The sequence below is a fragment of the Scyliorhinus canicula genome, chromosome 6 (genome assembly GCF_902713615.1).
Source record: "Scyliorhinus canicula chromosome 6, sScyCan1.1, whole genome shotgun sequence".
In the NCBI taxonomy this organism is placed as follows: Eukaryota; Metazoa; Chordata; class Chondrichthyes; order Carcharhiniformes; family Scyliorhinidae; genus Scyliorhinus; species Scyliorhinus canicula.
Window position 1 is genome coordinate 183,685,608 of NC_052151.1, and position 23,461 is coordinate 183,709,068.

A 23,461-nucleotide genomic window follows, 5' to 3' on the forward strand; every position below is an offset into this window, starting at 1 on the left:
TGCGAAGCGGCAAGGCGGTGGCCGCAGGGAGCGGGCTGCAGTGCATGGAACCGCAGGAGTCCAGGAGGCAGAGGAAGAGAGAGAGAAAGGGACAGAGGCAAGGAGCAGGGGAAGCTGACCTGGAACCTAAGATGGCGGACACACGGACCTCGGACTCAGCAATCCAACAGCCGCTGGATAACATGCTATAAGTGATGAAAAGCAGTTTTGAGTCGCTGAAGCAGGACAACTTGGACCCACTTCAGAAGGCAGTGGATCAGCTGAATCAGAGGCTGGATGCTCAAGATGTAAAAGTTAAGGAGCTGGGAGAGGCGGTGGAGGAGCAGGCGGATGCGCAGACGATTGCGGCGTTAGAAGTCGACGGGCTGAAGGAGCGGCAAAGAAGACTGCTGAACAGAGTGGAGGAGTTGGAGAATAGAGCCCGCAGGAATAATCTGAGGATCATCGGCCTCCCTGAGGGAGCTGGTGCCGCAGCGTTTGTGGCAGACCTGTTGATGCAGCTGATGGGGGCTGAAGCCTTTTCGCGACCGGCGGAGCTGGAGGGGGCATACAGAGTGCAGGCGAGGCAGGGGCGCCCCCCGCCCCCGTCCAATGGTGATCAGGTTCCACAGGTTCATGGACAAGGAGCGGGTGCTGCGGTGGGCGAAGAGCGCCAGGAGCAGCACGTGGAACAACAGTGTTCTCCGTATATACCAGGACCTAAGCCAGGAGGTGGCTCGGCGGCGAGCAGCCTTTAAACAAGTCAAGGAGGTGCTGTTCAAGAAGCACGTGAAGTTTGATCTGCTGATCCCGGCCCGTCTTTGGGTCACGCATCAGGGTCAACACCACTACTTCTCCGAGCGTGAAGAAGCGATGGACTTTGCGAGGGATCAGGGGCTGGTCCCGAAAAGAGGTTCCATGGGCACGAATTAGGACCCGAGAACTATTATATGAAGGGACGCCGAATGTGCCTGGACCGCTGTTCAACGGTTTGCTGGGTTAAAGGTGCCAAGTGGGACATTTGGGACTCTTCCCTTTGTTTTTGGTTACTGGTTTTTTTTTCCTGTTTCTTTCCTTTTCGTGTGGATTTTTACTTTTTGTGGGCCTCGCTGAGTGCAATGGAGCCAGTATTGTAACTAAGGGTGGCCGGTCAGCAAGGGGGGTTAAGGTCATGGGTTGGGGGTTTTTGTTTTATTGATGTTCATGCCTTCCTGTGCCAGTGAGTTTGCTCCAGCGGGTTGGAGAGGGGGATGGAGCGCCGGGGAGTGGGGATGAGGACGGGGAAACAATGGGAATGAGACAGGGGGGGCAGATACCTGATGGTAAGGGGAAGACTGGAGGGGAGAAGAGTGGTGCTGGTGAATATATATGCCCCGAACTGGGACGACGTGGACTTTATTAAAAGAGTGCTGGGGAAGATCCTGGACCTGGACTCTCGTAGGCTAATAATTGGGGGGGGGGGGGACTTTAACATGGTCCTTGAACCCGGGGCTGGATCGGTCGTGTCCCAGAACGGGTAGACTCCCAGCAATGGCAAGGGAGCTGAAAAGGTTTATGGAACAAATGGGGGCAGTGGACCCCTGGAGAGCCAGACAGCCGACGGGAAGGGGCTACTCGTTTTACTCGCACGTCCATAAAGTATATTCTAGGATAGACTTCTTTGTCCTAAGCAGGGACTGTATAGGGGAGGTAAAGAACACAATATTCAGCAATCACTATCTCGGACCATGCCCCGCACTGGGTAGACATGCAGGTCGGAGGGGCGAATCTCCAACGCCCACAATGGAGGCTAGAAGTGGGACTGTTGTCGGAGGAGGGGATCTGTGAGAGGCTTCGGAGGTGTGTGCAAAACTGCTTGCAGGTGAATGATACGGGGGAGTTCTCAGCGGCGACCCTGTGGTAGGCGCTGAAGGCAGTAGTGCGGGGAGAGTTGATCTCAATTGGGGCCCACAGGGCCAAGGCGGACAGGGCAGAGATGGATAGATTGGTTAGGGAAATGTGTTGGATAGACGAGGAACACTTGGAGTCCCCGGGAGAGGATCTACTCGGGGAGAGGCAGAGACTACAGGCGGAACTGGGGGCGCTATCCACGAGTAGGGCCGTGGAACAGCTTAGGAAGGCGGGGGGTGTGGTGTACGAGCATGGGGAAAAGGCCAGCAGATTGTTAGCGCAGCAACTCAGGAAGAGGGAGGCGGCCAGGGAAATAAGTAGAGTGATGGATGGGGAGGGGTGCAGAGTGGAGGACCCGGCAGGATTGAATAAGGTATTCCGGGACTTCTATAGCAAGCTGTACACTTCGGAGCCCCCGGGAGAACCGGAGAAGGTGAAAAGGTTTCTGGACGGGTTAACATTCCCAACAGTAGGTGGGAAGGGGGGGGGGGGGGGGGCGAGTAGATGGGCTGGGGGCCCCGATTAGAGTGGAGGAGGTATTGGGGGGCCTAAAGGCCATGCAGTCGGGGAAAGCCCCGGGGCCGGATGGATACCCAGTAGAGTTTTATAAGAAGTTCTCTGAGTTAGTGGGTCCGGTCTTGACAAGGGTTTTTAATGAGGCAAGGGACAGAGGGACCCTGCCGCCAACGATGTCGCAAGCCACCATTTCACTGATATTGAAGCAGGGTAAGGACCCGGAAACGTGCGAGTCATACAGGCCAATCTCCCTGATCAATGTAGATGCCAAGCTCCTGGCAAAGGTACTGGCGATTAGAATTGAGGACTGTGATTGGCGATGACCAAACTGGGTTCATGAAAGGCAGGCAGCTGTCGGCCAATTTGAGAAGATTACTTAATGTGATAATGATGCCCCCGACAGGCAAGGAGGTGGAGGTAGTGGTGGCGATGGATGCCAAGAAGGCCTTCGACTGGGTGGAGTGGGGCTATCTATGGGAGGTGCTCAGACGGTTTGGGTTCAGGGAGGGACTGGTGAATTGGATCAAGCTATTGTATCAGGCCCCAAAGGCCAGCGTCAGGACAAACAGAGAAGTGTCAGAGTATTTTAGACTATACCGCGAGACCAGACAGGGCTGTCCGCTCTCCCCGCTGCTGTTTGCGCTGGCCATAGAGCCGCTGGCGATTGCGCCGAGAGCCGCAAAGGGATGGAAGGGGGTGGTTAGGGGCGGGGTGGAACATAGGGTCTCTCTCTATGCGGACGACCTGCTCCTGTACATGTCGGACCCATTGGCCGGGATGGAAAGCATTCTGGAAACATTGCGGAAGTTTGGCCAGTTCTCAGGGTACAAATTAAATATGGCCAAGAGTGAAATGTTTGTGGCAAGGGGCCAGGAGAACAGATTGAGAGGGCTACCATTTAGGCTGGTTGAGGAAAATTTCCAGTACTTGGGGATCCAGGTGGCACGAGACTGGGGCAGGCTGCACAAGTTAAATTTGGCCAGGGTGGTGGAACAAATGAGGGGAGAGTTTCAGAGATGGGATGCACTCCCGCTGTCAGGGAGGGTGCAGACTGTAAAGATGACAATCCTCCCTAGATTCCTGTTCATTTTTCAGTGCCTCCCGATCTTTATCCCACAGTCCTTCTTCAAAAGGGTTAACAAGATGATCATGAGCTTCGTCTGGGCGGGAAAAGCCCCACGGGTGAAGAAGGCGATGCTTGAGGGGAGCCGCAGCGAGGGAGGGCTGGCATTGCTGAGTCTAATTAACTATTACTGGGCGGCTAACATCGCTATGATAAGGAAGTGGATGGTGGGTACGGGGTCTATCTGGGAGTGGGTGGAGGCGGCTTCGTGCAGGGGCACCAGCTTGGCAGCCCTGGTCACGGCTCCTCTACCGCTGCCGCCGGCCAGGTACTCCACTAGCCCAGTAGTGGTGGCGACCCTGCGGATATGGGGCCAGTGGAGGAGGGAGGTGGGGGCGTCTGTCTGGGCGCCAATCTGCGACAACCATCGGTTTGCCCCCCGGGAGTATGGATGGGGGGGTTTCGAGCATGGCGGCGGGCGGGGGTGGGGAGGGTGGGCGATATGTTCCTGGAAGGGAGCTTTGCGAGTTTGAGGAGCTTGGAGGAGAAATTTGGTCTGGTAAGGGGAAACGATTTCAGGTACCTACAGTTGCGGGACTTTGTCCGTAGACAGGTCCCATCCTTCCCACGCCTCCCGCCAATGGGGATCTAAGACAGAATAGTCTCTGGGGGGGAAGGAGGGGAGGGTAGAGTCTCTGATATTTATACGGTGCTCATGAAGGGGGAAGGGTCCCAGAAGGAGGAACTGAAACTCAAATGGGAGGAGGAGCTAGGCGGGGAAATGGAGGACGGGCTGTGGGCAGAAGCCCTGAGTAGGGTAAATTCGACCGCAACATTTGCCAGGCTCGGCCTGATTCAATTTAAGGTCGTTCACCGGGCCCACATGACGGTGGCTCGGATGAGCAAATTCTTTGGGGTAGAGGACAAATGCGCTAGGTGCGCAGGAGGACCAGCGAACCACGTACACGTTTTTGACATGTCCGATGTCCGAGGGGTACTGGGAGGGATTTGCGGGGATCATGTCCCGGGTACTAAAAACAATGGTGGCGATGGGTCCAGGGGTGGCAGTTTTTGGGGTTTCGGAGGACCCGGGAGTCCAGGGTGAGAAAGAGGCCGATGTTTTGGCCTTTGCTTCCCTGATAGCCCGGCGACTAATATTATTGGCATGGAGGGACTCAAAGCCCCCGAAGACCGAGTGATGGTTTTCGGACATGTTGGGTTTTCTGGGGATGGAAAAAATTAAGTTCGCCTTGAGGGGATCTGTACAGGGGTTCGCCCGAAGATGGCAACCATTCATTGACTTCTTTGCGGGAGAGTGAGCGGCAGCAGGGTAGAGTAGAGTAGGAGGGATAAATTGGCGGGTAGTGCCAATGGGAGAGGAGCGGGCTTGTGCAGTATGGTACGATTAAAGTATTGAATGTACGTGGATGTTTGCACATTTTTGCCTTTTTTGCTTTCTTTTTGTTGATGTCTGTAACTGTTTACAATGCCGAAAAACTACCTCAATAAAACTGTTTGTTTAAAAAAAAATGTTTTTAAGATAAAGATAGATAGTTTTTTGAAGAATAAAGGGTTTTCAGGAAAGTGGAGCGGAGTCCACAAAAGATCAGCCATGATCTCATTGAATGGCTCGAAGGGCCAGATGGTCTACTCCTGCTCCTAGTTCTTATGTTTAAGGGCCTTAAGAGGGCCTTGATAGGAAGATAATGTTTTAAGAGAGAATTTCAAAGAGAACCATAATGTTGAATGCATGACAATGATATGGGGTAAAATGGAAGTGTAGTACTGTTTAGGATCTAGAAATCGGAGGGGGAAATTTGCAGCATGGAGGAATTTAAGCACAAGGTTGAGAAATGTTTTTTATTCAAGGGTTGTGGCTTTTGATGGCTAGGCCAACATTTATTGTCCATCCCTAATTGCTTTTGAGAAGGTGGTGGTGAGCTGCCTTCTTGAACGGCTGCAGCATGTGGTGTAGGTACACCCACAGTGCTGTTAGGGAATTCCAGGATTTTGACACTGACAATGAAGGAATGGCAGTATATTTCTAAGTCGGGGTGGTGAGTGACTTGGAACTTCCAGGTGGTGGGGTTCCCATGTATTTGCTTCCCTTATCCTTCTAGATGGTAGTGGTTGTGGGTTTGGAAGGTGCCATGTCTTGATATCATGTGGAGTGAATAGAATTGGCTGAAGTCCCCATGATGCTGAGGACCTCCGGAGATGGATCATCCACTCTGCATTTCTGGCTGAAGATTGTTGCAAATGCTTCAGCCTCATCTTTTGCACTGATGTGCTGGGCTCCCTCATCATTGAGATGGGAATATTTGTGGATTCTCCTCTTCAATGAGTTGTTGTGAATTGACTATCCATGACTGGAGAGCTTAGACCTGATTTGTTGGTTGTGGGATAGCTTAGCTCAGTCTATCACTTGCTGTTTATGCTGTTTGAGTGCACATAGTCCTGTGCTGTAGCTTCACCAGGTATGCCTGGTGTTGCATCTGGTATGCCCTCCTGCACTCTAGTAAACCAGGTTTGATCTCCTGGCTTGGTGGTAATGGTAGAGTGGGGGCTATGCCAGGTCATGAGGTTACAGATTGTGGTGAAGAACAATTTGCTAGGGGCGGCATGGCGGTGCAGTGGTTAGCACTGCTGCCTCACGGCACCGAAGACCCGGGTTCGATCCCGACCCAGGTCACTGTTCGTGTGGAGACCAAGAATCATAGAATTTACAGTACAGTACAGGAGGCTACCATTCGGCCCATCGAGTCTGCACCGACCCTTTGAATGAGCACCCCACTTAAGCCCACAACTCTACGCCATCTCCATAACCCAGCAACCCCATGTAATCCTTTTGGACAGTAAGGGCAATTTAGCATGGCCAATCCACCTAACCGCACCTTTTGGATTGTGGGAGGAAACCCACACAGATATGGGGAGAATATGCAGACTCCGCAGTGACCCAAGCCGGGAATTGAACCTGGGAACCTGGAGCTGTGAAGCAACAATGCCAACCACTGTGCTACGTGCTGCCCATAACTTTGCACATTCTCCCCGCGTTTGCGTGGATCTCGTCCCAACATAAAATATGTGCAGGCTAGGTGGATTGGCCATGCTAAATTGCACCTTAATTGGGTGAAAAAATTGGGTACACTAAATTTATTTTTTTTAAAAGTACAATTCTACTGCTGCTGGTGGCCCACAGCACCAGTCTTTAGTTGCTAGATGTGTTTGAATTTTTTTTCCCATTTAGCACAGTGGTGGTGCCACACAAGATGATGGAGGGTTGATTTGATTTAATGGAGTTCCCAGGGTCACCCAAAGCAGATAATCTGGTTATTTATTTATTTGCTGCTTGTGGTACCTTCCTGAGCGCAAAGGTGGCCACAGTGTTTCCTATATTACAACAGTGGGCGACACATCAAGGTGCTTTGGAGCAGCCAGTAATTGTGAAATGCTCTGTAGAAATGCAAGTCATGTTTGTTTGCATCTCCTTTTGGATTTGGTATAATTACCATATCCTTTGTTTGTGTTTGTATAGCATTTTTAAAAACTGCAGTAAAACAATAGATCCTGTCAAAACTACTGCAGACATAAATGGGAAAAGGCTCCGTAAAAAGGTAGTCAGATCCTATCTTTGGCAATAAACGCAATGTACCAGCACACGTGCTTGTTTAGGTCAGTTTGGCTCCTCCTGATTAGGAGGTTCAATCCAGCTCCTTCATTCTGGCACAATTTTTCATGTGAAAAATCAGGAACTAGAAGTTATACCTGGAGGCAGGGAGGAAAGGTTATAGTGGTGAAGATTTCAGTTCTGCCACATTTTCCAGTTGACAACATCGAACTAGCATAACAATTAGGACAATGTACAGAGCATCAAGACCGAAAGCAAGAAAAGACTCTTTGGAATCCAGATGTGATTTTTCCGAGAAAACACAGAATCGATAGCAATTCACCAGAAAATGCATGAAACAGGAAGCTGCTCTATCAGGAGACAGAAACGTCATGTTCTTCAGATTCTTAGGGGCTGCAGGATGAGTGGAGAAAAATATGAAACTAACATATTTGAGGGAGTTATATTTGACACCCCTCACATCAACCTCTGCATCACTGTTAACTGGGAAAATCACATCATGTCTTTTAATGTTGTACATTATCCAGCTATACTCCCAAAGTAGCCTTCAAGTAATTGAGTATATGAGGTCATCAAACTAATAGACTATAAAAGCAAAATACTGCAGATGTTGGAAATATGAAATTAAAAACAGAAAATACTGGATAAACTTTGCAGGTCTCGCAGCATCTGTGGAAAGCAATAGAGTTAACTACATGATGTTTCTACAGAGCTACAGATCCAATATTCTAGTTGCTTCTTGACATGTTTTTCACTCTTCACGATAACTCAAATGCCTTGAGGTCCCACAAAGTAACCTGTTAAATAGAATTATCCAGGAGCCAAAAGTAGGTAATTATGTTTAAAAGCCATGCACACAAGTTTTTATCCTGAGAAGTATATAACAGATTTTGACATCTACATGCAGTTAACAGATAAACACTGCAGTATCCCTGTGTGAACTCACTTGCTGTACTTATCATCATATTTGCAGATATAGCCAAGGTGAGCAGCAAAGGCCTCCACTGCTAAGGGACAGCGAATCTCTCCACTCTTCCTTCGAATTATGACGCCTGTTAGAACAAAAATATTTGATAATGTTAAGGAAGAGATTATTTAATGCAACTGTAAATCTAAAGATGTTAACATTTCCAATTAATCATGACATGAAAAATTGGGCACACCATAAGTTTGGAAGATTGGTGTTTAGTCTTGAAAATGCGATTATCCACTAATTGCACAAAAAAATGGCACATCATCCAAATGCAAGACATTTTGCCCCTGCTCAGATAGACTTACTTGTGTGCTTTGATTTGAAACTCAGCATAAATTGTCAGAAGCTTCTTCTCCAGAGAATCCACTCATGAGATACATCTGAAGTGAGCAGTCTTATTCAAAGAACTAGCGAGAGAGCTTGTAAGCTGAAGAGAAAAATGTAGGTTATGGGAATTGGAATTCTAATTACCGTCCTAGATTCCCATCTCCCATAAGAGGGTTGTAGTAAAGAGCCACCTAATTAATCTTGTCCTGTAGCCCTTCATTTCATTCAGAGACAAACCCCTCTACACTTGAGGTTGACCAGCCAGGTAGCCTCTACTTATTGCTGTCAAACTAGTTTCTCATGCAAGCCTTCACGTGTCCAATGCTTCGTGCTTCCTTGGGACTCTCAAATACACTGAAGTGATTTAATGTGATCTTTTCCTTGTATTGCTTTTTATCATTCTCGGTCAACGGTACGGGTTGCTACCTTAATTTCTTTTTTTTAAGATTCAGGTTGAGTTTTTTAGATGTTAACTTGTCCTTCATTCTGACAAAGCTGGTCTTGACTCTCAATTCTCTTCTGGGTCTCACAATCACATCTCCCATCACTCGTGATAATCTGCCCAAGGTATGTGAATCTTTTCGTTTTTAATCCACGTTCCTCACTTCTTGCTTTCACATTCTTCACAATTTATTATAGTGTCTCTTCTGACTTTGCAATCAGTGCAATTTAATCAGCTTATTTCAGCCAGCAATGTTGTCCTGGTCGATCTTCTATGAATCTGAAGATAGCTTCAATGAAAAGGCTGAACCCTACTTGGGACATAACACTCCGTGGTGCACTCCACTTTTGATTTGGAAGCTGTCTGACAAATCAGGATCAAATCTCATCACTGCTGATTGATTCTGAATTATCCTTTTCTCATCTCTATCAATTTCTAATTTGTTTTAGCATTCCATCTATACTTTGGGGCGTGTGGGGGGCTCCTATTTCTCATCCACATGCTGCCCTCTTCAGTGACATCACCCACAAGGAATTCGTTTTCACACGTATGCTGGAGACACCCAACTCTATCTCCACCTCTCTTGACGCTTTCACTGTTGCTAAATTATCCAACTGCTTATCTGACATCCAGTACTGGAAGAGCAGAAACTTCACCAAATTAAATACTGGGAGTTGAGGCAGGTGATGCTGAGCGATGCTAGAGGTGGAAATAGGTGGTCTTAGTGATGGTTCAACTATGAACTCAGAAGCTCATTTTGTGGTGAAATGAGAGACAAAGATTGCAGACGGATTGATTTAATCTCAGCCAGGGGGGAAATGGGGGGGGGGGGGGGGGGGGAGGAATCAGTAGCTAGGGAACAGAGTTGAACAGTGACCGAACACCCATAACTACCCCCTTGTGCTATTCCTCTAGATATACTGAATTGTATTAATTATTTATCCTAAAGTATCTGGAGCATGATGATTGTGTGACATCAAGTGTTACATGAAAATAATCCAGAGCTCGGGCCAATAGTGCCATAATCAGCTCCTTTGGCATTTTTTATTACAAGTGGATTTCTCTGGAATGTTATAAAATGTCCACTCCAAGAATGCACAGCTAGTGGCAGAAAAACATCAGTCTTGACCAGCAAGCTCAAAAAGAGAGTAAAGAGCCAGATCAATTTTGAATATCCCTAATGAAATAGGGTACAAATAAATTAAAAGCACTTGCCTTCTTTAAAAGGAGAGTAAGCATTTGTGAGGAAGTAGAAGAGTCCTTTGTTAGACCAGCTGATTAGGGACATGTTCCCTTTCATTCTCACCCTGTATTGGCCCCGAACTGGTGGAATCTCAGGGTTAACTAGCATCGACTGTGGCAAACCCGTACAGTCACTCTTCTTGGAACTCAGAAGGCCACAACAATAAATCCCTGCGAGAAACAAACATTTTTGAATTAAACAATCCACAAATAAAATGGACCAGTTATTGACGATAACTATTCATAGAAAAGTACATTTTACAGATTATAACTGAAAATTATAATGAGTTTTTTTTCTCCCAAAGTGCTGGACAATATTTATTCATACAGGAAAGAAGATGGGAATAAATATTCACAAGTCTACAGCTACTTTGGTTGGCAAACAGACACTTACAAACTTATTTCCCATTATGTCCCTAACGTATCCCATTGTAACCAACCATAGAGCAGTCTCAATTCCAGATAATACTGGGGCCCTTACAAGAGTTCATAAGAGTTCTAACTTTCGGTAAGGATATAGAACATTGAATGATCAGATAACACTGGCCACACACTCTCATTCCTTCCACAAGCTCCTTGATAATTTTACAAACGGATTATCACTGTGTACATAAATTATACAACAGATGGCGGATTATAATTAAATCTGCCACTGTCACCACATTATATATAATACAAAATCCAGATTGATGGAGGACTCTGGGCAGTAATTTCACCCTTGGATTCAGTTAAGTGTTTCCACCACCTTGAGCATCACTTCATGATTTATATCACCCCGAATCTAAAATGAAGTTGCAGCATTGATAATCCACCTCATTCAGAAGTGCTTTCAGCAATCACTCCTGCATTGAGCCACACATAACATGGGAGTCACTCTCCAGTCTGTACTGGGCTAGCTAGTCTCAGTTAGGATACTGCAACTAGTGTCAGCAAGCTGACCTCGGAGAATGGAGGGGTGAGAAAGAACAGAACCAAACATCAGGCAAGGTTGGCCATGATCAAAAAAGCTACTAATATTCATGCAGCGGACAAAGGTAATGGATCTAGTGATCATGAAATAGCATTCCAGCAAGTTTGTGCCTTCAAGGGGAGCTGGAGCAGGAAAGAAAAATAAGACGGAACCGAATAAGGAAAAGTAATGTTCATTGCCAAATTCATAGCATCATATTCCTCGCATTTTGGAACTAAACATGGAATGAAAACATTTTTACTTCCAGGGCACTCTGCTCCAGAGACAATAAAAAGTTTACGTATTCAGTAAAGCAATCCTTTCAATGTTATCCTGCTTCACACGGTTATTACAAACCATTTTGCTCCACACACAGTATTACATTTTTGAAAAAGATTACAAACCTTTTTTCTCAAACTCTTCAAAAAGATTTAGGCTAGTGATGCTGGGGCCAGTATATATTATGTAGTTTTTTCCAGTCAGATTCTGACAAAGGCTTTTTGCCACAAGACTGTGGAGCTGCGGTCTATTCTTCAAAGTATCCAACCCATCTGAGGCTGTTCCTTCCTTCAAATTAACATAAACCTAAATGGAGAGCAAGATGACAGAACACATTTAATGCGTTTGTTTACAGAACAGCATTGGATTTGAACATTCTCCCCCATTTTGTCACAACAAGAAATTCCACTTCGCCGGACACCAAAAAAAGCCTCCTCTATTTGTCACTACAGATCATCGTTACATGAGCTAACCTCTTCTTAATGTAGATCGTTGACTGTAGCAATAGACTTCATTTTGGGCCACACAGAACTCATTCATTCATGATTCTCTTTAAATCGAGCACGCATATCCCAAAGGATTAGAGATTTTAAAAAGCCTTCATTTTGTGTTACTGTCCTTTCCAATCAATCCCACAGAAGGAACTGCCACACCACCGTGCTTCAAACTGCAAATCAGTTTCTACCAAAATGGGTACCAGGCAATGCAATGCAAATACTTTAATATGCTCACAGTTCTCTTTCAACATTTAAGGTATCCACTTTTTAAAAAATCTCTCGATACTTACTGTGAAATGTGCTACATTCACAGGAGAAACAAAAGGTAGAATGATTTCACATACAATTGGTTGCAGTAATTTGGGGGAAGAGGGTGGAGAAACAGTAGAGTATTCCACAATTATGAATGATTGAGATAAAGTAGTTTCCACTGGCAGGAGCTTCAGTAACTAGGGGGACACAGATTTAAGGTAATTGACAAAACAAAAAACTGCAGAGCACTTTTTTTTTTAAATGCAGTGAGTTATGATTCAATAATAACTTGCAAATGGGAAAAGAACAATTTGAAGGGCTGATTGGGTCGGGGGTAAAAAGAGCAAGACCTGGGAATTCTGGGAGTTGGCAGAAGTACGATAAGCTGAAGAGTCACTATCTGGGGTATGATTCTATGGCAGATGGACAATGACTTCATGCTCACAGCATGCAAGTTAAAAACAGACAGTACAGTTCATGGAAATGCAGGTGTACATTAGTCAAAAGCTTCTGTTACCTTTTTTTACATTGGAAACCAGAGTGGAAATGATCCACATCATTAAAAGTCTACAAATCTTGACTTTAACATCATATACTTCAAAAGGTAATGAAAGTGTGGTCTTAAGAGGGGTGACAAGTTCATGGAGGAAATCAATCAGTAAGTGGCTTCAGTAAGCCACTTAACTGACCTCTATTCATTGGACAAAGGGGTCTTTTACACCAAAGGCCCAGCATTGGTGATGGCAGTAGCAGCTTGGAGCTTAGCGAACTTGTAACTTATACAGCACAAGCTAAAGCCTGGCCCATCTCCAAATAAAAAAACAGCAAGATTTGCAGCACTGGGCACTGTCAATATGCTACAACACAATTAAAATAGTGCAGATGCTGGCTATCTGAAATACTGCTGAGTACTGTCAGTCTGCTTCTGCCTCCGGTAGGGCCTCGACTCTCAATTCAGACTACATTTACACTACAAACATCAAACAAATGATAACAATAAAGGACAAATAACAAGCAATCAAATCAGTTCACACACGGAAGGTTGCACTGCATCATACTCATGCTATATCTTGCAAGTCAGACAGATTTAAAAGATGTACATTGGCCCCAGGAAGCTGGTGCTGATTAAACTATTACTTTACTGAAGTAAAGACAGGAAATTCTGGAAATACGTCACGGTGAAAAGAATAAATTTTTGATATAGATCATCATCACAAAGCATTCACTAGGGTATCTCAAAAAGGACTTGTTGGAAAAATTCAGGTACATAAGAGGAAATGTAGCAGCATGGACAAAGCTGGCTGACAGAACAGAGTTAGGATGGAGCTTGAATTGTAGAGAGTTGTGCCCCTGGGTCACTGCTTGGTCCTCTTCCACACGCAGTACAAATAGATGATTTGGGCTTGGGAATGGACAGCATAATCTGAAAGATTGTTGGTGACATAAAGGGAGAGACTTGGCAAACATAACTAGGACTGTAAAAGATGTCATGACAATAGACAAGCTACTGGAGTAGGCAGATAGATAGCAGATGTAGTTTAGTGTGAATATAAATATGAGCTATGTTAAACTACATCTCCCACTCTTCATTGCTGTGTATTGGACATTTTAATATCAGCTCTATCTTTCTAGAGACAGACTTGCTATGATGTACTCAGGAATGGATCTTGCCTGTGTGAGATATCAGATATCTGTGTGGAGTCTGCATGTTCTCCCTGTGTCTGCGTGGATTTCCTCCGGGAACTCCAGTTTCCTCCAACAAGTCGGGGGCCTCACGGTAGCATGGTGGTTAGCATCAATGCTTCACAGCTCCAGGGTCCCAGGTTCGATTCCCGGCTGGGTCACTGTCTGTGTGGAGTCTGCACGTCCTCCCCGTGTGTGCGTGGGTTTCCTCCGGGTGCTCCGGTTTCCTCCCACAGTCCAAAGATGTGCGGGCTAGGTGGATTGGCCATGCTAAATTGCCCGTAGTGTAAGGTTAATGGGGGGATTGTTGGGTTACGGGTATACGGGTTACGTGGGTTTAAGTAGGGTGATCATTGCTCGGCACAACATCGAGGGCCGAAGGGCCGGTTCTGTGCTGTACTGTTCTATGTTCTAAGTCCCGAAAGTGCTGTTAGGTAATTTGGATATTCTGAATTCTCCCTCAGTGAACCTGAACAGGCGCCGGAATGTGGCGACTAGGGGCGTTTCACAGTAACTTAATTGCAGTGTTAATGTAAGCCTACTTATGACAATAAAGGTTATTATTATTTGGCTGCTGAAACACTTTCATATGTTTTGATCATCCACAGGTGACTACCTTCTGGTTCTCTGTGTTGTCAACTTTTTCATATTGGTTTTTGGGTAAGCCCTGACGAGACATCTGTCACCAGCCAGATGCCTTGTCCTTTGCCTCATTGCTTGTCCGTCAAATGACCTTGTTCAATTGGAAGTCCACTCTCCCCCTTGCAATGGAACAAGGAGATGATGATGTTTCTTAAACTTAAAACGATTCCTCACATGGATCGATTAAAAAATTCAATTCCATCAGGCAACCTTTTATTTGTTATTTGACCATCTTTTTCTCTACGATTTAAATAATTCTGTCTATTCCTCTTTTTCTCCTTTACTCTTTTTCACCCCCTTTCTTCTAATCTTTTCTTTACCCAATGATTTTATTTTAGGGCAGCACGGTAGCATGGTGGTTAGCACAATCGCTTCACAGCTCCAGGGTTCCAGGTTCGATTCTGGCTTGGGTCGCTGTCTGTGCGGAGTCTGCACATCCTCCCCGTGTGTGCGTGGGTTTCCTCCGGGTGCTCCGGTTTCCTCCCACAGTCACAAAGATGTGCAGGTTAGGTGGATTGGCCACGATAAATTGCCCTTAGTGTCCAAAATTGCCCTTCGTGTTGGGTGGGGATACTGGGTTATGGGGATAGGGTGGAGGTGTTGACCTTGGGTAGGGTGCTCTTTACAAGAGCTGGTGCAGACTCGATGGGCCGAATGGCCTCCTTCTGCACTGTAAATTCTATGAATTACCTGCATTTTATGATGTACCTTTTTGTAAAAAAAATAATAAATAAAGTTTGGGGAAAAAATAACTACGTCTCATGTAGAAATACACAAATGATCCTTAACATTTTCAATTCCATCACCTGACAGATGTAGCCTGTTGCTGCACACTGCCTGACCCAAAGACTGAACTTCCGCTTTTTCCTTTTGCGTAACTCCCGGTCTGTACATGTAGCAATGAAGAGCGGATCTTCATCAATCAACGGTTCATGAAGTACCTGAAATGCATAATGATATATTCCATGTTCAATGAAAGATTAAATCGTGCACAATTTTGCTGTAACTCTTTCTCAAATTACAGCAGTTTTGAAAAATATAGAAAGTTATCTAATTCAGCATATAATAAATTATGATTGAAAGCAATTTATGACTCTGAACCCCAATTTAATAGGATTGTGTTGCAGGTTACAGGTTAAAGAAACACAGTAGATTATAATAAGCCTTTCTTGGATTACTACAGATACGAGTCATTTAAAATAACTGGCTAATGATTTATTCACAGCACAAGTCGAAACATAAAGTCCTGTCCAAAGCTTGGGGAGTACTGGAAGGAGGTGTTTAGGGTAATTTCCAAGGTGGTGCATGTGAAGCTGGACCCGGTCCTCGGGAGGCCATATTCGGGGTGTCAGACCAGCCAGGGTTGGAAATGGGTGCGGAGGCAGATATCATAGCCTTCACCTCGTTGATCGCCTGAAGGCAGATCCTGCTGGGATGGAGAACAGCCTCTCCACCCTGTGCCCTGGCGTGGCAGGGGGACCTGTTTGAATACTTGACTCTTGAGAAGGTTAAGTTCAAACTGAGGGGAAGCTCGGAGGGGTTCTACAAGCCATGGGCACTATTTATTATGCACTTTCAAGAACTGGGGGGAGTGGGAGCTGTGTATGTTGAAGGTGGCTATGGGTAATCCCCGATTCCTTTTTTCTCTTTGTCATTTGTTTATGTTAACATGCAGGCTGATGTTTGGGCATGGTGGGAGGATGGGATCGTTGTTACTGTTATGGGGTTTGAGATATTTGTTGTTGGTTATTGATTGTTGTTGGGTGCAAATTCGGGAGTACAATTGTGAAAAAGGAGAATAAAAGTATTTTTTTTAAAAGACGAAACATAAATATCACTTGGAAAAAAGATCAGAATATCGTGCACCTCAACATAAAGTGAAACATTCAGCAGCACTTGGAGTGATCCTAGGCAATCACTCCAGCTCAGATCTACGCTAAGACACCATTTTTAGAAAATACAAGATGGGCATCAGATGAATAAACGTTTGCAAGAAGCTCTTGCATGGCTCAGGCCCTGTTCAATAGCACACCTCAACAACGCTTCCTTAAATAAAAGAACAAGTAATATAACGTAATAGCAGCAACAACTTGTAATTATAAAGTTCCTTTAGTGTAATATAGTGCACCAAAGCATTTCACGGGAGTATTATAAAGCAAAATATCATGCCAAACTACATTAGGCAATATTGGGGCAGGAGGCCAAAAACTTAATTGGAAGTAGGTTTTAAGGAGTGCCTAAAATGAGGAAAGAGGCAGAGGGGAGGGAGATTTAGAGGGGGAATTTCAGTGCTTAGGGTTGAAGCAGCTAAAGGCACAGTGACCAATGGCAAACAATTAGAATCGGAAATAATCAAGAGGCCAAAATTGACCCGGCTCCGGGTCACTGTCCATGTGGAGTTTGCACATTCTCCTCATGTCTGTGTGAGTCTCCATTCTCCCCATGTCTGTGTGGGTTTCACCCCCACAACCCAAAGATGTGCAGGGTAGGTGGATTGACCACACTAAATTGTCCCTAATTGGAAAAAATGATTTTAAAAATAAATAAAGGGATATGGGGTTATGGGGAAGGTAGAGAATGGGGATGAAAAACACATCAGCCATGATCAAATGGCGGAGCAGACTCGGTGGGTCGGATGGCCTAATTCTGCTCCAAACTCTTCTGGTCTTTGTGTCAATAACAAATTTAGTAACTATGCCTTCAGTCCCTTCATCCAAGTCTGTGACCCCAGTACTAACCCCTGTGGCAGACCAGATGGTACATCTGCCAACCAGAAAAAATTAGGCCCCTCTGTTTCCTGTTGGCTAGCCAATCTTTTATCCATGCCAATATGTTAACCGCTATACCATGAGCTTTTGTTTTTCGCAACAACCTTCAATGTGGCACCTTATCAAATGCCCTCTGGAAATCAAAATACAGTGCATCTCCTTTATCCACAGCATGTATTACTTCTTCAAAAAACGCTAATAAGATGATTAAACATGGTTTCCCTTTCACAAAACCATGTTAACTCTACCTGATTGCCATGAAATTTTATAAGTGCCTTGCTGTAACATCTTTAATAATAGCTTTTAACATTGTCCTTCTAACAGAGGTTATAATATCATAAGACATAGAAGCAGAATTAGGCCACTCTGCCCATCGCGACTGCTCTGCCATTCAATCATGGCTGATATTTTTCTCATCCCCATTCACCTGCCTTCTCCCCATAACCCCTGATCCCCTTATTAATCAAGAATCTATCTATCTCTGTCTTAAAGACACTCAATAATGGGACTTCCGGTAGAGCTCTGTATGAGGAAGACGTGCACGGGGCAGCTCCCACTAAAGCATTAAACATTCAGGGATTTTTTTTGTTTTGTTTGTTTAGTCCTGTGGTGGTATGATTAGCATAGCTGCCTGCCATTGGTGCAGACACCGGCTTACCATTGGCCCTGGTAGGTCATGTGCCTCTCGACCGGTTGGTTGAGACCAGTCATGTGACGGCTCCCCGATTGGTCGAGAGGCTGAGTTAACCCCGCCTCCAGGGTGGGGTATAAATACCCAGTACTCCCGGCGGTCGTCCTTCTACTGTAATTGACCGCAGGGCTTAACATCTAGTATATTAAAGCCATACTTTTGTTCAGCAACTCGTCTCACGTTCAATTGATGGTACATCAACTTAATATACTAGAAATTTGAAGATGGAGCTCCGGATCAAGCCCGACTGCCTCCGCATCAGCCCGCAAACTCCGAACGCATCGGCAATCTTCAAGCATTGGCTGGCGTGTTTCGATAGCTATCTGGCGACCGCAAGCAGCCCCCCCACCATGGCACAGAAACTTAATATTCTCCATTCCAGCATGGGCATGGCGGCCTACGCGATGATAGAGGAAGAAAAGGAATATGATATGGCCATGGATACGCTAAAAGGACAATTTCTTAAGCCGGTAAACCGAGTGTACGCCTGACATCTGCTGGCTACCAGACAACAGTTTCCCGGTGAGTTCTTCGATGATTTTTACCAGGCCCTCGCTGTCCTGGGGAGGAATTGCGCCTGCCTCCAAGTTTCAGCCACTGAGCACATGGAACTTTTAATCAGAGATGCTTACGTGGCTGGGATGCAGTCTGCCGCAATCCGCCAGCGGCTGCTGGAAAAAGACGACCTCAGCCTAACTGAGGCACGGACTCCCTCCACCTCCCTGGAGGTCGCCGACTTAAACGCCCGGGCCTATGTCCCCAGCAGCGCTGCAGCACCCTGGGCCTCCTGGCACGCTTCCCCACCACCATCCGCCACTCCCGACCCCCCTCAGGCCTGCGCCACGGGACGCCCCGACAAGTCCGCGGGGCCCCGATGCTATTTCTGTGGGCTTGCCAAACACCCCCGCCCGCGCTGCCCAGCCCGCTCCGCCCTTTATAAGAGCTGCGGGAAGAAGGGCCATTTTTCGACGGTCTGCCAGGCCAAATCGGTCGCTGCTGTGCCGCGCAGCGACAGGGAATCTCCTCCTCCGGGCCCTTCCAGCGCAATCTCCCCCCCCCCCCCCCCCCCCCCCCGGGCCCCTGCGTCCGGCCTGCACGCCTCTCTGCCCCCGCTCTCAGCAGCTCCGATCGGCCCGCCCGCACCACTAACCCCGCCCCCAGCAACCACGACGGTCCTACAGCCAGACCATCAACCGGTTTACGCAACTGGACGCATATCCTCTCCCCCGTATTTCCGCCATGTTAAACGAGATTGCGAAATACAAAGTCTTCTCCACTGTGGACCTCAAGTCGGATTATCACCAGCTCCCCATCCGCGCGAGTGACCGCAAGTACACCACGTTCGAGGCAGAAGGGCGCCTCTACCACTTCCTCAGGATTCCATTCGGTGTCACAAATGGGGTCTCGGTCTTCCAACGGGAGATAGACCGAATGGTCGACAAGTACGGATTACGGGCTACCTTCCCGTATCTCGATAATGTCACCATCTGCGGCCACGGCCAGCAGGACCATGACACCAACCTCTGAAAATCCCTCCAAACCGCAAAACTCCTTAACCTAACTTACAATAAGGATAAGTGCATGTTTAGCACCAACCGTCTAGCCATCCTCGGCTACGTAGTGCGTAACGGAGTGATAGGCCCCGATCCCGAACGCATGCGCCCCCTGATGGAATTCCCTCTCCCCAATACCCTCAAATCCCTCAAACGCTGCCTGGGTTTCTTCGCTTACTACGCCCAATGGGTTCCCAATTACGCCGACAAGGCCTGTCCCCTCATTCAGTCCACGACCTTCCCGCCGTCGACAGAGGCCTGCCAGGCCTTTAGCCGCATCAAAGCGGACATCGCAAAGGCCACGATGCGCGCCATCGACGAGTCCCTCCCCTTCCAGGTCGAGAGCGACGCATCAGAAGTAGCTCTGGCGGCCACCCTGAACCAAGCGGGCAGACCCATGGCCTTCTTCTCCAGAACCTTCCAGGCTTCCAAACTCCGCCACTCCTCAGTGGAAAAGGAAGCCCAGGCCATAGTCGAAGCTGTGCGACATTGGAGGCCCTATTTGGCCGGCAGGAAGTTTACCCTCCTCACAGGCCAACGGTCAGTGGCCGTCATGTTCGATAATGCACAGAGGGGCAAGATTAAGAACGACAAGACCTTGCGGTGGCGGATCGAGTTGTCCACGTACAACTACGATATCTTGTATCGTCCTGGGAAGCTCAATGAGTCTCCTGATGCCCTGTCCCACGGTACCTGCGCCAGTGCGCAGATAGACCGCCTCCGCTCCCTCCACGCGGACCTCTGCCATCCAGGGGTGACCCGTTTCTATCATTTCATAAAGACCCGCAACCTGCCCTACTCCATCGAGGAAGTCAGGACAGTAACCCGTGACTGCCACATCTGCGCAGAGTGCAAACCGCACTTCTACCGCCCCGAGCGCACGCATCTGATCAAAGCATCCCGCCCCTTCGAACGTCTCAGCATAGACTTCAAGGGGCCCCTTCCCTCTAGCAACCGCAACATTTACTTCCTGATGGTAATCGATGAATACTCCCGCTTCCCCTTCGCCATTCCCTGCCCCGACATGACCACATCGACCGTCATTAAGGCCCTCCTCTCCATCTTCTCCCTGTTCGGCTACTCCGCGTACATACATAGTGATCGGGGGTCCTCCTTTATGAGCAACAAGCTGAGTCAATTCCTGCTCAGCAGGGGCATTGCCTCTAGCAGGACGACCAGCTATAACCCCCGGGGTAACGGACAGGTCGAGCGGGAGAATGGTACCATCTGGAAGACCATCCTACTGGCCCTCCGGTCCAGAGATCTCCCTATTTCCCGATGACAAGAGGTTATCCCCTATGCCCTACATTCCATCCGCTCCCTCCTCTGTACAACTAATCAAACACCTCATGAACGTCTTCTTGTTTTCCCCAGGAAGTCGTCCTCCGGATCCCCTCTCCTGACGTGGCTGGCCGCCCCCGGACCCATCTTGCTCCGGAAGCATGTGCGGGTGCACAAGTCCGACCCGTTGGTGGAACAAGTCCAGTTACTCCACGCTAACCCGCAGTATGCGTACGTGGAGTACCCCGACGGTCGGCAGGACACGGTCTCCCTCCGGGACCTGGCACCCACCAGTGTGCGGCCTTCCCCCCCTTCACCACAGACCCCCCCCCCGCCCCTTTTCCCCCAGCGCCCCACCCAGGCCACCCCTTCCCCATCCATGGCATCTCCACCACCAGCCCGGGGAACGGAGACAGTTCAAGGACCATTGCTCCCGGAGTCCAGGACATCAGCTGAACCACCACCATCGGCTGAACTAACGTCATCAACTCCACTGCGGCGGTCTGCCAGGACGTCACGGGCAACGAAAAGGCTGATCGAGTCCATTTAACTTCAACACCACCATGGACCTTGTATGGACACTATGTACTGTTGCTAAATGTCTGGGCCAGTGGGAAGCCAAGGATACATTTTTTTTTCTCCTTACTACTGATACCACCAGTTCTCTCCCCCCCCCCTCCCAGCTCTCGTTGACACCCCCCCGGCTTCTTTCTCCGCTAGGGGTGAATGTGGTGGTATGATTAGCATAGCTGCCTGCCATTGGTGCAGAACACCAGCTTACCATTGGCCCTGGTCGGTCATGTGCCTCTCGACCAGTTGGTTGAGACCAGTCATGTGACGGCTCCCTGATTGGTCGAGAGGCTGAGTTACCCCGCCTCCAGGGCGGGGTATAAATACCCAGTACTCCCTGCGGTCGTCCTTCTACTGTAATTGACCGGAGGGCTTAACATCTAGTATATTAAAGCCATACTTTTGTTCAGCAACTCGTCTCGCGTTCAATTGATGGTACATCAAGTCCCGGGGGTATTTTTATTCTTGAACCCACGCAGCACTCCCCCGAAGGTACGAACAGGAAGAAAAAAGCCGTAAGGGACCAGACCGACGGTAAGCTGAGACCCGTGGGAGAAAAAAAGTGTGCAAGAGGAGCCGGAGAATATTTTTAAAAGTTGCGGGACGAACCAGAGCCGGAGGCTCTGAAGCGGCCGAGGAGAGTCGCGTTCCCGAACAGAAGTAGCAACTAAGAGCGCAAGCCTGCTTGACCGAGACCCTCCGCACAGCAGAACGTGGGCGGGAGAAGAGAAGCGGCAGTGCGGACCGCGAAGCCAAAGACTCAAGCGCTCGTGAGCAGAGCCAATGAGCAGGAGATGGCCACTTTCAGTATACAAAATGGACACTCACACAGCCTGTAGGGAAATATGGACAATGGAAAGAGAGAGAGAGAGAACTTTCCCCCCCCCCCCCCCCCCCCCCAACAGCACCGGCAGCGACCATGTCGTGAGCAGCGAGACAAAGACGGACTCCTGTCTGCACCAGGAAACGTCTCTCCCAAACCCTCCTGACCTAGTGAGAAGGGACAAAAAAAAAGAGAAAGAAAAATAAAAGTAAATAAATAAATAGAGACAACAAAAGAGAGAAAGAGGAAGGTAACCAACCACAAACCCTCCCACCCCCCAACAAAAAAAACAAACAAAGGGAAACCCAAAGCCCGAGGCAGACCCAGCGAGAGCAGAGGAGCAGGGGGGGGGGGGAAAGAGTGAGATCAACCCCAGGGGAATGGCACATGTACATGCCGTCACATATCACCAGGTACACGGTACGTGCCAGATCATCTGTAGCCATCTGGGATGGCCACTTTCAGTATACAAAATGGACACTCACACAGCCTATAGGGAAATATGGACAATACTAAGCAACAAGCAACAGAACCTGAATGTATATTTGGAAGGCAGTTTGCAGACAGAATCGAAACTCTGGGTCGATTTACACATTGATGGCCCATCTCCGAGGAACAAAGGACTAATACTCAGGTAGCTGACACTGTCACAGACATCCCGGTGCCACTACCCCAAACAGAAGACACAAACAAAGCAAAGCCAACGGCCACCTAGGACACGCCCAGCCATCAAGGCACCCACCCCTTTATTGGTTTAGATCGATGATAATGATCAAGAAGCTGCCCAATTAATTGGGACCAGTTTAAGGACTGCCTAAAAGCGCACAAAGCCCCATCAAGTATAAGAAGGAACCCCGCCAAAGATTCAGCCTCTTGGATTCGACTCACAAGCAGAGAGACCTAACCACCAGCATCATCAGAAGCAAGTAAGTTCAAGGTCAACGCTCGCTACCAGACGGACGACCTTAGCTGTACTCCTGTTACCTCTTCGAACCCAACAGCCTCAGATCTGAACAACAGCCATTGTTCCTCTGACCTAAGTGGGCACCCGAAGTTAAGTATAGGTGTTAGTGATATAGTTTAGCTTGTAGTGTTATTGTGCATGAGTAGATCTTACTGTGTATAAATAAATGGTATTGATGAAACTTCCGGTGGCGCCCTCGAGGAGGCAGGTCGCAGGTCGGATCGCTCCCGCCCGCGATTGGCAAACGGACCTTTTTTAACGGACTTTTTTGGGACCTGGCAGCCTGAATCGGTGGAGAAGACGATAGGGAAGAGGCTTCCTTTCCGGGGTATGGGCAGCTGGACTAGAAGTGGTTGAGTGGAGCGGCAAGGATCGAAGCGGGAGCAGCGGGGACCCCAGTCCGGGCGGCCAAGCATGGCGGACGGCGGGGAGCGGAGGCTCACTGGCCA

At 47.9% G+C, this 23,461-nt stretch overlaps 1 protein-coding gene across 1 annotated transcript in view; it reads right to left on the bottom strand.

Annotated features, from left to right (window-relative positions):
- pgbd5 (piggyBac transposable element derived 5) overlaps positions 1-23,461 on the bottom strand; it is an 86,344-nt gene that overhangs the window by 3,288 nt on the left and 59,595 nt on the right. The window contains exons 3-6 of the mRNA XM_038800614.1: positions 15,169-15,303; positions 11,414-11,594; positions 10,034-10,231; positions 8,023-8,128 (exon numbers count right to left, since the gene is read on the bottom strand). Coding sequence (XP_038656542.1) covers positions 8,023-8,128; positions 10,034-10,231; positions 11,414-11,594; positions 15,169-15,303 — 620 coding nt within the window. The remainder of the gene's footprint in view (positions 1-8,022; positions 8,129-10,033; positions 10,232-11,413; positions 11,595-15,168; positions 15,304-23,461) is intronic.